Source organism: Microtus ochrogaster, chromosome 21 (genome assembly GCF_000317375.1).
Source record: "Microtus ochrogaster isolate Prairie Vole_2 chromosome 21, MicOch1.0, whole genome shotgun sequence".
NCBI lineage: Eukaryota > Metazoa > Chordata > Mammalia > Rodentia > Cricetidae > Microtus > Microtus ochrogaster.
Genome location: NC_022022.1, coordinates 11,611,168 through 11,623,524, shown reverse-complemented (window position 1 = coordinate 11,623,524; position 12,357 = coordinate 11,611,168). Strand labels below are relative to the sequence as shown.

At 44.0% G+C, this 12,357-nt stretch overlaps 1 protein-coding gene and 2 non-coding genes across 6 annotated transcripts in view; 2 read left to right on the top strand and 1 right to left on the bottom strand.

Annotated features, from left to right (window-relative positions):
* Hipk1 (homeodomain interacting protein kinase 1) overlaps positions 1-12,357 on the top strand; it is an 84,675-nt gene that overhangs the window by 6,427 nt on the left and 65,891 nt on the right. Inside the window, exon 4 of one of the 4 annotated variants that reach the window (XM_005357144.2) lies at positions 782-3,458. The exons of the other annotated variants lie outside the window; for them this stretch is intronic. Coding sequence (XP_005357201.1) covers positions 782-1,803 — 1,022 coding nt within the window. The 3' untranslated portion in view covers positions 1,804-3,458. Of the gene's footprint in view, positions 1-781; positions 3,459-12,357 lie in introns of those variants that run through there. 4 annotated transcript variants of the gene reach the window in all.
* On the bottom strand, positions 24-130 carry LOC113457259. Its single transcript, XR_003377887.1, has one exon. It is a non-coding gene; the product is annotated as a U6 spliceosomal RNA (small nuclear RNA).
* LOC113457256 lies at positions 11,248-11,354 on the top strand. The gene has a single exon (XR_003377884.1). It is a non-coding gene; the product is annotated as a U6 spliceosomal RNA (small nuclear RNA).

Below are 12,357 nucleotides of genomic sequence, written 5' to 3'. Positions count from 1 at the left end.
CCGCCCGGCTTTGTTTTTTTTTTTTTTAAATAGAATGCTTCAAGAATTTATTTGTCACCCTTGTGCAGAGGCCGTGCTAATCTTCTATGTATCGTTCCAATTTTAGTATATGTGCTGCCAAAGTGAGCACAAGTGAGTTTTGTTTTGTTTTGTTTTGAATTAAATGGAAGTGTGCTGTTTTCTCCCCCAAAGAAATACTTAAAATTTCCATCACCTACCAAAGAAATGGACCTGGCTCAGTTGTCATCTGTCAACTTTTATAGAAGCTTTTCCTAATTTCATCAGCTTCCGTGCCATGCCTGTGTGGGTCTTTGCCTTTCTTTACATTGTGTCTGAGTCTGTAGGTGGATGGTTCTCCTGGAAAGCTTAAACCTTCTTAATCTGTTCTCACAGTGCCTGGTGCTTGGTAGGCACTTTCTTTTGTTGAACTGAAAGAATAAATGGATTTTGTGTGCTCCATCCCTGCATTTGCTAATTTGTTTTTGTTTTTCGAGACAAGGTTTCTCTGTGTAGCAGCATTTCTGGCTATCCTGGTACTCCCTTCGTAGGCCAGGCTGACTTTGAACTCAGAGATCTACCTGCCTCTCAAGTGCTGGGATTAAAGGCGTGTGCCACCACCGCCCTGCCTGCATCTGCTATATATCCTAAATGCATTTCCTTCTTGATACACTTCCTGGATTACCACATAGATTTTGCATATTTTTGCTCAGCATCTGGTAGATCAGGAGTCTTTAATGCCTTCATTGTCTTCTCTTCCCCCTGCCCCTTGAACGTAATTTAGGGCTCTATAGCCTAGGGAAAGAATCACTGTTGGAGCAACTCGCCCTCGAGTTTCGGACCTGGGTGGTATTGAATCCTCGACGCCTGGAGTTGGTGCAGCTGCTGGGCCTCGCGGATGTGTTCACGGTTGAGGAGAAAGCTGGGCGCATCCATGCTGTAGACCATACGGAGATCTGCCATTCTGCCATGCTTCAGTGGAACCAGACTCACCCCACCATTGCTATTCTTCCCACAAGCCGGCCAATACGGAGCCCTCATCCAAGCATCTACGCCGTCCCTTACTCGGACCATTCGTCTTACTCCGAGCTGCGGGCTTTCGTTGCGGCTCTGCAGCCCTGCCAGGTGGTGCCCATTGTCCGTCAGCAGCCTTGCGGAGAGTTCTTTGAGGACAGCTTGAGTCCCAGGCTCTCTGTCCCCCTGATTCCACACTCGGTGCAGCAGTACATGTGTTCCTCCCCTAGGAAAACAAACGGGCTCTGGCAGTTAGAAAGGAGACTGAAGAGGCCAAGAATCCAGGGTGTTGTGTTTGAATCCCCTGAGGAAAAAGCTGATCAGGCGAAAGTTGACAGAGACTCAAAGAAGCACAAGAAAGAAAACCTCTCTCCCTGGCCCCGGGAGCCTGAGAAGCTCTGCCTGCACCCTCTGCAAGCCAGGAAGCAGTTGTTCCCAGACTTCTCCAGAAAAGAGTGTGAAGAGCCGGTCCTTCTTTGTGACTCCAAGAAGATGGCGACTTTGGAATTTTCAGTGCAATTACAACCTGTAGATGAGTTTATCTCTGCAGAAACCAGGGAGGAAATTGGCTTAGGGTCCCCCTCGATACCTAGGGGAGGCAATGGCTCACCGGCTCGAGGGAACCAAAGAGGCTCTCCCCTGTCTCACATTAGCAAAGACACTCGTCCAGCTGCCGAGTCCAGGGGCCTGGCGCTAAAATACCTTCTTACTCCAGTGAATTTCTTTCGAGCAGGCTTCTCTTCTAGGAACTTTGACCAGCTAGTGGAAAAGTACCAGAAGAGTGCAGGGTAACAGTCCTGATGGATCATTGCGGTGGATGATGGCCGGCCAGCGGCAAAAGTTGGGTGTCTTCCTTTCCAGAGTCCTGTGGCTCACCCTGGAGTGACTCTTTAGAAGCTTGTGATGGAGTCCTGGTGCCTATAACATCCTTTGCTTTATAGCTGATAATTATTATTTATATTAGTTTTATTATATTTAACATCTTTATTATAAAATATCCAGTGTTCATAAGCACATTAAAAGTTCTTAGTCCCATAGCTACTTAATCTGTTCAACTTGGTTTAACCCAGCTTTTCTTAAACTTTTATCAACATGCAGAGGGTTTTTGTTTGTTTGTTTTTGTTTTTTAGTGGAAAAGGTAGAATCTGAATCAAAAATGAACCAGGTTTGTCCCATGTGTCATATTCCTCAAGTCCCCTTCATTCTATTCCTAGATAAAAAGTCCTTAGGTTATTCATTTTCACATTGTAAACCATGGTGCTGGAGAATAAAGTGGTAGTTTGGGCAGCATGTTCTAATTCTGAGTGTCACGGAATTGCTGTGGCCCTATCCAGGTAACTTCCTGTCTGTGCCTCAGGGAGGGAACAGGAAACCATGAAGAGGTCTTGAAACTGTTGAGAAAACAACACCTTCCTCTTTCATGAAGGCCGTTAGTAACTGTCACTAGAAATCCACCTGGAACAGAGCCATTTGGGGGTTAGGGACCTGGACCAGAATAAACTTGCCATTAAGGCTTAGAATATGTCTGAGCTACTGGATACCTGGAGATACAACTTTATTAAAGCTATAAAAGATAAATATGCTGGCAGATATTCCTCTGATTGTTCACATAGCTGGGATCCCACCACCACCAGCAGCAGTCTGAGTAAGGAAGCCAGAGTGCAGAGCTTGTTTGTTTTAGTATCCAGGGGAGAGACCAAGGAGCCCGCTGGCTGGAATGGGTCAGAGTGTGCAGTTTACCCTGTCCCGCCCGTAACCTAACAAAATGCCAAGTCTGTAAGCAAGGCAGCCAATAGCACAGCCCCGAGGAATGTGCTCAGGGAGGGTGCAGGTGAGGAACTGAGCATAGGAGTAAAAGCAGCTTCAGCATGGACCCTTGAGCCTTAGTAATGAAGATGGCGGTCTCTTAGCCTTGGGAAGGAGAAGTGAAATGTAGAGAGCAAAGTAAGGCTTTGCTCCTGACCACACTGTACTGTGCTGTTCTTGTCAGTGACCTTCCCATAACCTCTAAGGGCCCCACAGGAGCTGCAGCGGATGAGGTCTGTGGTACAGCAGGAAACCTGGACGTCGTCTGGGCTGGAATCCAGGGCACCTGGCAAATCGTTTAAATAGAGGAGCCTTACTCAGCTGTAAAGTGGGGGCTGCGATGCCTATCTCCCATGATTGCTATGTAGATTAGATTATTGGTGAAATTCCCTAGCTCTGTCTCTGGGACATGACAGTATGTCAGATATTGGTCTTTGTAGCTAAAGGTATAGCACTGGTAAGATGTGTGTTTAGCAAGCTAAAATCCTGGGTTCTATCCTGAGTGCCACCAATAATAATAATAATGATGATGATGACAAAGTCTTGATTCTCTTTAGTCTTCAAAACAATTCTCTGCTAGTTCCAGTACAGGCGCCAAAGTTACCAAGAAACCGTGTCTCAAACAAACAAGCAAACAAACAACAAACCCTCTAAAAATACAAAGTAAGCCAGGTGGTGGTGGTGTATGCCTTTAATCATAGAAGAAGCAGGTGGATCTCTTGAACCACCACCCCCCCCCCCCGCAAAATACAAAATAAACTGTCTTCCATGTAAACTGATGAGTCCTTTTCTGGTCTTTCTGAGGATTTAAATATGTTAAATGTATGCATTTCTGAATTAAGATAATTCACACGTGTGTGCCTGCACACACACAATGATTTTTTTTTTTAAATGTAAAGGGTGTTGGAGAGATGGTCCAATGGTTAAGAGCTCTCACTGTGCTCCTGAGAACCTAGATTCAGTCCCCAGCACTCACATAGGGTGGGTCATAACCACCTGAAGTAACTCAGGTTCCGGGGGAGTTTGATGCTCTCTGACCTCCATAAACAACTGCACATAAACTCGTGCAGCCTCACACAATACACAAATAAAAATGATTTTTAAAAAGACTTTAAAGGGCTGGGCGATGGTGGCGCACGCCTTTAATCCCAGCACTCGGGAGGCAGAGGAAGGCGGATCTCTGTGAGTTCGAGACCAGCCTGGTCTACAGAGCTAGTGCCAGGACAGGCTCCAAAGCCACAGAGAAACCCTGTCTCGAAAAACAAAAAAAAAAAAAAAAAAAAAAAAAAAAGACTTTAAAGGGTCAGTGGGGGACTGAGAACAATACTGTGCATGGCTTTAAATGCTGTGCTTTTCTTAAATGGGATTCAAAATGCCAATATAAAAAGCCTATTTTGCTGGGCGATGGTGGTGCATGCTTTTAATTGCAGCACTCGGGAGGCAAAGGCAGGCAGATCCCTGTAAGTTCGAGTTCGAGGCCAGCTTGGTCTACAAGAGCTAGTTCAAGGACAGACTCCAAAAGCTGCAGAGAAACCCTGTCTCGGAAAACCAAAAAAAAAAAAAAAAAAAGCCTATTTTAATAGGGTCATGTCATGTGGATATATGTTAATAAACCGTTTTCACCTAAATTATTAGAAATTATAACAAGTTATTCAATATTTGCATACTTTTGAAAAAATCTTTAGATAATTTATTTTCTGTGTGTTTTGTTTTGTAAATGTTACGTGGACTGCATGCGTGCCTGGTGCCCATGGAAGTCAGGCTAGAGTGTTGAATTCCTGGAATTGGATTTATGGATGGTTATGGGTTACCCTATGGGTGCTGGAAACTGGACACGGGGGTCCTCTCCAAGAGCAACAAATGTTAACTGCTGAGCCATTTCTCCAGTGCCTTTACACTGTTCTTAATTAGGAATATTACAATGAACTTTTCTCCTGGCAGTGCTGGGGATCAAACTCTGGGCATTGAACATGCTAGGCAGATGCTCTGCCGGGGAGCCACGTTTCCAGCCCTCAAGGAACATACTTGTGTGTGCATCTATCTTGGCATGTTAATTTATAGCCTTACAGTAAATCATTAAAGAATTATTGTTTCCTGTTCTTGATATAGATTACGACAAACTGCCCGCCAGGAATGTCTCCATTATTTCTGCAGAAGATGATAGCGAGGTCAGATGCAATCACTAGAATGACACATTAGCATGTGCCAGTTCCTCTTGTGTTGCTGATTAATGTTTAGTAGCAATAGTGTACTAACACTTTATGCTGCCCTCCCCCCACAGGTGGCTGGAAGAGATAAACCCGGCACTAGCATCAGGGCTACCGTATTGCTGTTATCTTCTAGCAGCAAGGAGCCTGCCTGCTTTCGGCACATGCTGTGTCATACCTGTTCCTTGAAGTGTTTCTGTGAACGCAGCTGAGAGCAGAAGGAAAGGCTTTGAGGAATTTAGCATTTGGCGGTATGTTTATGCTTTAGTAATGAGAAGACCCATCCCGTTTTTCTGGATAAAAATCTCCAACATCATAGAGATGGGCAGTTGCTTTGATTTCGCAGAACTCTTACGTAGTAACACTGTCCCATCTGTAAGTCACCAATTAAAATGACCTTATTTTTAGAATCTAAGCATGACACTCCCCACCCCCAGTATATGACAGTCTTTCAATTAGGTTGAAAGGTGCCTGGGGGAAAATTCCCTAGAGATTCATTAGTGACTTGTGATCAGTGGAGATCTTGTATTTTTCCACAGGCTCAAGTCCCTTTATAGGGCAAAGAAGGGGATCTTCCTGGCAGGCTTTGAGGGACCATCTCTCACTCCTGACCCAGATTGCCCTTCATGGTAGGAAATAGGGGACATGTGAGTTGGCTTTTGTATTTTTTTAGGAAAGAGCCTCTGACCTAGGTTCTCCAAGGCAACTCCCAGAGAGACAGTTCTTTCTGCATTTTTAAAAATGTATTTTATGTGTATGAGTGTCTTGCCATATGTCGTATATGTCAGTGTGCCACATGCGTGCTTGGTGCCTGGGTTAGTGGTGAACCTCCATCCATACGGGTGCTGGGAATTGAACCTGGGTCCTTTGCAAACAGCAAGTGCTCTTGACTGTTGAGCCAACTCTCCAGCATCTCTTTTTGCATTTTTGAAGTGGTTGTTTTGTTTTTCTTGTCAGGGTTTCTCTATGTAGCCCTGGCTATCTGGGACCAGACCAGACTGACCTCAAACTCAAAGATACGCCTGCCCCCGCACCCGTTCCCCGTGCTAGGATTAAAGGTGCATCCCACCACACCCGGTTCTTGAATAGTTCTTAAGCAGAAGTTCTGTGTGAGGATTCACACACACATTTTTGCTGCTACTTTGCCTCCCAAAGAACCCTAGCAGAAACTTTCTATCAGGATTCAGGTGCTTTCCCTCTCTCCTCCGCAGGACATCCCACCTATACCTATACTGGAGGTGCTTCTCTCATTTCTCATCAGTTTGTACTGCCCTCGAGGGATTCACAAAATGGCTCAGTTTCTCTTTTGACCACAGCGTGTTTATTTAATGATGCCCCTCTACCTTAACTATTTGTGTTTAACTTTATTTTCCTTTTTATTTTAAATTATGTTATTTGTCAGGGCATGGGTATGTGTGCATGTGTGCCCACAGAGGCACTGGAGTCTCTAGAATTGGGGTTATAGGAAGCTGTGGGTTGCAGAACATAGGCTCTGGAAATGAACTGGGGTCCTCTAGAAGAGTAGCAAGTGCTCATAATAACCGAGCCGTCTCTCCAGCCCCTGCTTTTTCTTTTTTTTTTTTTTAAATATTTATTTATTTATTATGTATACAATGTTCTGTCTGTGTGTATGCCTGCGGACCAGAAGAGAGCACCAGACCTCATTACAGATGGTTGTGAGCCACCATGTGGTTGCTGGGAATTGAACTCAGGACCTTTGGAAGAGCAGACAGTGCTCTTAACCACTGAGCCATCTCTCCAGCCCCCCAGCCCCTGCTTTTTCATCTGTGGCCCACTAGATCACAAGAATATCCCCAAATCTTGACCTTGTTTCTATTTCTAGACAGATAGCTTATGAATCATCTTTCAATCATAGAAAATTTCTGGCTGAGTTTAGGTTAGTCATTATAACCAGAAGGGCTGTTAGCCAAAGCACTCAGGATACATTTGTCCTAGTGGAAAAGGATTGGCGTGAAATTGTTAGTTTTAAGTGTTATGGTAAGTTTAATTGGAAAATTCTCAGACAAGGCCAGGAGCCAACAGAACAAGTGGTAGATCAGAGGGCCCAAATCTAGTCACACAGAGCAAAGCAGTTTGGGGCGAGCATTTTAGAATACTGAAGGTAAGTGGGGCTAGTGATCTGTTTGATCTGATTCTAGGTCCTACGCCATCTTTATAAATCATTAGCTTTGAATCAGTTCTGCCTTTCTTTTCAACTCCCACATAAGAAGGTAGAACCACTCACTGGAAAAGAACAAGGAGTTTCACCACAAATTTTAGCCTGTGGTATCTTCAAAGCTGCTTCCCATCCCCATGTGTCCTTGATCCCTGTTCCCTGTGCCTCGGTGGTGATTCCAAACCTTTATGATTCAAACTGTTGCAACATATGAAGCCCTGGGAAGAAATCTAGAGTACTAAGCCATGACGCCCTGAAGCAAGACCCTTGAAACTCAGAAATAAGTGATTGCTCATGCTCACCTCAAGGATGTCAGAATTGAATACTTCTGTACTTTGCAGCTCAATTTAAACCTGGGCACTCAGGAGTTCAGTCTTTAAGGTCTTATCCTCACCTCTCCCTTCCTTCACCAGGCTCTCAGGTCTAAGTCTGTGATAGGCAAATTCCTGTCTTCAGTGTCTTTCAGTCTCCATTACCTCCCATTGCTAAATTGAAGACAGGTTGACCTCTGAGCACAGTGCTCTCTGGCAAGCCTCTCTAAGACAAGCTGCTTTGCCAGACTTGATGGGACATTCCTGTAATTCCAGCACTTAGGAGTTGGCAGCAATAGTTCAAGAGTTCAAGGTCATACTCCGCCACACACTAGGTTTGAGGCCAGCCTGACCTGCTTATAGAAGCCGCTTTTCTCTCCCCAGTGCTTAAGGTATGGAAGTGAGCTTGAGGTCCTCCTTGCTCTTCTTGCTGCTTCCTGTTATCCTATTTCTGCCCGTGGTAATGGCTGCCTTCTGGCTAGACCATCCTTGCCTCTCCCAGTTTAAGACCCGAGTCACTGACTCAGAACTTTTCCTTCATAACTCTGTCATCTTGTTAGATGATGTCAGTGCTGCGGATGCCCAGGTTCCTTGACTTCTCATCTCTAAAGCTTTAATCTCTGTCTTTGCCACCCTGTCATTACCAGAAATTGTGCTACACTTGGCATTTCAACTTGAAGTTCTTTCTCCCAGTTGACTTTGCTCAAGTACCTGCATGGCCAATGTTTTGCTTTCATAATTCTGTAAGCTTCAATCCCTGCCTTTACTTGACTGTATCCCATGACCCATCGGGATAATACCACTTCCTTAGTCTCTCTTACGAAAACAGTCTTGCGTCGAAAAACTCCACATCTGGATAAATCATACTATCAATTCTGCCTCCACTGGAGCAGCTGTATGTTTTTTGGAGAAATGACTCATCCGGGCTATTTTCCAAAGCAAGATCTTGGAAGATGACTTAGTCAGGAAAGTACCTGACATGAGAACGTGAAGACCTGAGTTCAGAACTCCAGCCCCAAGCTGTGTAGAATGTGAAAACATGTGCCTGTAACCCCAGTGCTGGAGAGGTGACGCAGGCAGATCCCCAAGGCTTGCTGGCCACCCAGTCTCCAGATCCAGTGGAAAACCCGTCTCAAAGATAAGATGGCAAAGCCGGGCGATGGTGGCGCACGCCTTTAATCCCAGCACTCGGGAGGCAGAGGCAGGCGGATCTCTGTGAGTTCGAGACCAGCCTGGTCTACAGAGCTAGTTCCAGGACAGGCTCCAAAGCCACAGAGAAACCCTGTCTCAAAAAACCAAAATAAATAAATAAATAAATAAAAAATAAGATGGCAAGAAATTGAGAAAAACACCTGACATCAACCTCTGTCCCCCACATCTGTGTGTACACACGCACGGACACACAACACGTGCACGCATACACACACATGTGTGTACACACACACATACACACACACACACACACACCAGTCTTGCCATGAAGCCCAGGCTGGCCCTGAACTTGCTGTTCTCTTGCCTCAGGCTACTGGGTAGGGATATTACAAGTGGGCACCGATATAGCTAGCTTAGGTATTTTGCCTTCCCATATGTCTATGCCCCAAATATACCTGATGCCCTTAGAGACCAGAAGAAGGTTTGGATCTCCTGGAACCGGAATATCACATGCTTTGAGCCATCATGTGGATGCTGGAAATCCAACCTGAGTCCTCTGGAAGAATAGCCAATGCTCTAAACTACTGAGCCATCTCTCTATCCCTCTATTTTTCTCTCTTGATAAAGGATATCACTATGCAATTTAGGCTTGTCTCAAACTCATGATCCTCTTTCCTAAGCCCCTTGAGTGCTGGGATTATAGGCATACTATCATGGCCAGTTAATGTCATGATCTCATACACTAAAATGGCCTTCCACACTGCTGACAAATCAAATTATGTTTCTCTAATGGGGTCCATTTCTTATTTCACTTTAAAAGAAATTATTATTATTTTTTAACTTTAGGCCAAGCATGGTGGTGTATGAATTTAACCCCAATACTCAGGAGGCAGAGACAGGAGTATCTCTGTGCATTTGAAGCCAGCCAGACTATATAGTGATACCCTCTCTCCAAAAAGTAAAAAGATAAGTGTTTTGTCTGCGTGTGTGTATGTGTATCACATATGTACTTGGTGCCTGATGGAAGGCAGTAGAGAGCTTTAGATCCCCTGGAACTAGAGTTTCAGATGATTGTGAGATGCCATGTGGGTCTGGAAACCGACCCTGTGTCCTTTGTAAGAGCAACAAGTACTCTTAACCATTGAGCCATCTTTCTATTCCAAGAATTCATTAACTGTTGTTGCTGGTGTTTTGTCTTGTTTTGTTTTTTATTTGGTTTGGTTTTGTGTGAACGGGGGTTTCTCTCCCACCCACCAGTTCCTGAATAGCCATTCGGAGGCTTAATATTAATTATAAATGCTTGACTGATGGCTCAGACTTATTACTAGCTAGCTCTTATTTTTTTTTTTTTTTGGTTTTTCGAGACAGGGTTTCTCTGTGGCTTTGGAGCCTGTCCTGGCACTAGCTCTTGTAGACCAGGCTGGCCTCGAACTCACAGAGATCTGCCTGCCTCTGCCTCCCGAGTGCTGGGATTAAAGGCATGCGCCACCACCACCCGGCTTAGCTCTTATATTTAAATGAATCATTTCTATTAATCTATGTATTGCCATGTGTCTGTGATGTTACCTAATTTTCTACACGTCTTGCTTTCTTGGTGTCTGGCTGGTGGATCCCAGACTCTGCCCTTCTTCTCCTGTATCTTTGCTTGGATTTCCCACTTGGCTCTATCCTGCCTTGTCATAGGCCAAAGCAGTTTTATTTATCAACTAATGAGAGCAACACATATTCACAGCATACAGAAAGACATTCCACAGCATTTCCCCTTTTCTATCTAATCAAAATGGAAAATTTCAACTTTAACTTAGTAAAATTACATATAACAAAACAGTTATCAAGCAAGAATTATAGTTATACTATTTAGGCTATTTGTATTTGGCAAAATTAAAGAAAATACTCTATCAACTCTCCTATCTTTATGAGTCTAAAGTTTCATATCTAACTTATCTTTTATCATGACTAAGGAAAACTATAATTATCTTCAACTCCATCAGAGATATAATATTACTTGAGTATACAGGACGTGCAAGCAAGCAACTTCTAAAACTCTAGAAATGACAGAAACAACTGGCTGCCTGGACAGTCACCCAAAGTTCTTCTGTAACATTAGGGCATCCATATTCAGCCTACAGGCCTACAGTATCAGGCAGACTTTTCCATTGAATCAGGAAATTTGAAGGATTGTCCCACCCATTTTGATAAAGTTCATCAGTCTCTTTTCTCTGTGTCTTGCAGAATGCCTGACAGTTTCTTTTGTGAAACAGGAACCCTGAAGGACCATCCTGCCTTGTTTTTATAAAGTTTAATGCTCACTTTTCTGTGGGCCCTGCATGTCCAGTTTATACCTCATTCTGTCAAGCAGTCCATGAAAGAGTAGTTTCTTGCCCAGATGGCTAGCCTTGCCACATTGAAAGCAAACTCCATAACAAGTTTCTTCAATGCCCATCATCCTGTTTGAAGTAATTGGAGCTGCCAGGAGCAGATATGCCTCATGTACAGAAAAGTCTAAGTTATTAAAACATTTTAAATGCCATATTCTGTAGGTCTTCGAAGTGTTTGAAGATTATCTAACTGAAATACACCTCTGGTGCTCGCTTCAGCAGCACATATACTAAAATTGGAACGATACAGAGAAGATTAGCATGGCCCCTGCGCAAGGATGAAATACACCTCTGTATTACCTTGAAAACCTAACTAACATGACTATAAGTTTGATAGATATGGATAACTATTAGCCTGTGTTTCTTTTTTTTCTTTGTAAATTTATTTATATTTTCTGTATGAGTGTTCTGCATGCCAGGAGAAGCCATTAGATCCTATTATAGATGGTTGTGAGCCAGTATGTGGTTGCTGGGAATTGAATTCAGGTCCTCTGGAAGAGCAGCCAGTGCTCTTAACCACTGAGCCATCTCTCCAGCCCTAGCCTGTGTTTCTTTATTATCCTGAATAGCTTTTAAGGACGAAAACTTCATATTGCATAATAAAGCAAATTGTATAGGTATGAGCTGTATAGGTAATACTTTAAGCAGAAGTAGCAACAGATATGCAGTATAAGGACAATATCCTGCTTCACAGAAAAGTCTGCCATATTCTAGGCTTCTATGGTTAACTTTTATGGGGCTACCTCTACCCTCTAATAAGGCAAGCTTTATTTGTCAGAGCACACACACAAAAAAATATCAGTTTTGTTTTAGATGGGACTCACTGTGTAACCCTTGTTAACCTCAAACTTGTTATGTAAACCAAGCTGGGTGCCATTTCACAGAGATCATCCACCTCTGCCTCCTGAGTTCCGACATTAGTTTGTGCATGTCATGAGGCCCAAATTTAGTCCTTTCTCTTTTCTTTCCTTTTCCACTCATACTGCCGGAAAATCCTGTGACCTCTTCCAGCAGAGAATCCTAAATCTTACCGCTTTTCACCTTCTGGCCTCCACACTACCTTTGTCCAGGAAACCTTTGTGTCTTCTCTGAGCCACTGCAGGAGCCTCCTGAGCATTCCTCCTGTTCCTCCCTTGCTCCTCTCTGCTCCACAAACATACAGTCCTGTCCCTGCAGTGGGCATGAATTGCTTCAGATCACACTAGCTCTCTGTTTAAATCCTCCAAAGGTTTTTTACTCAGAGTAAAAGTCAAAGTTCCTTGCCGGGCGGTGGTGGCACACGCCTTTAATCCCAGCACTTGGGAGGCAGAGGCAGG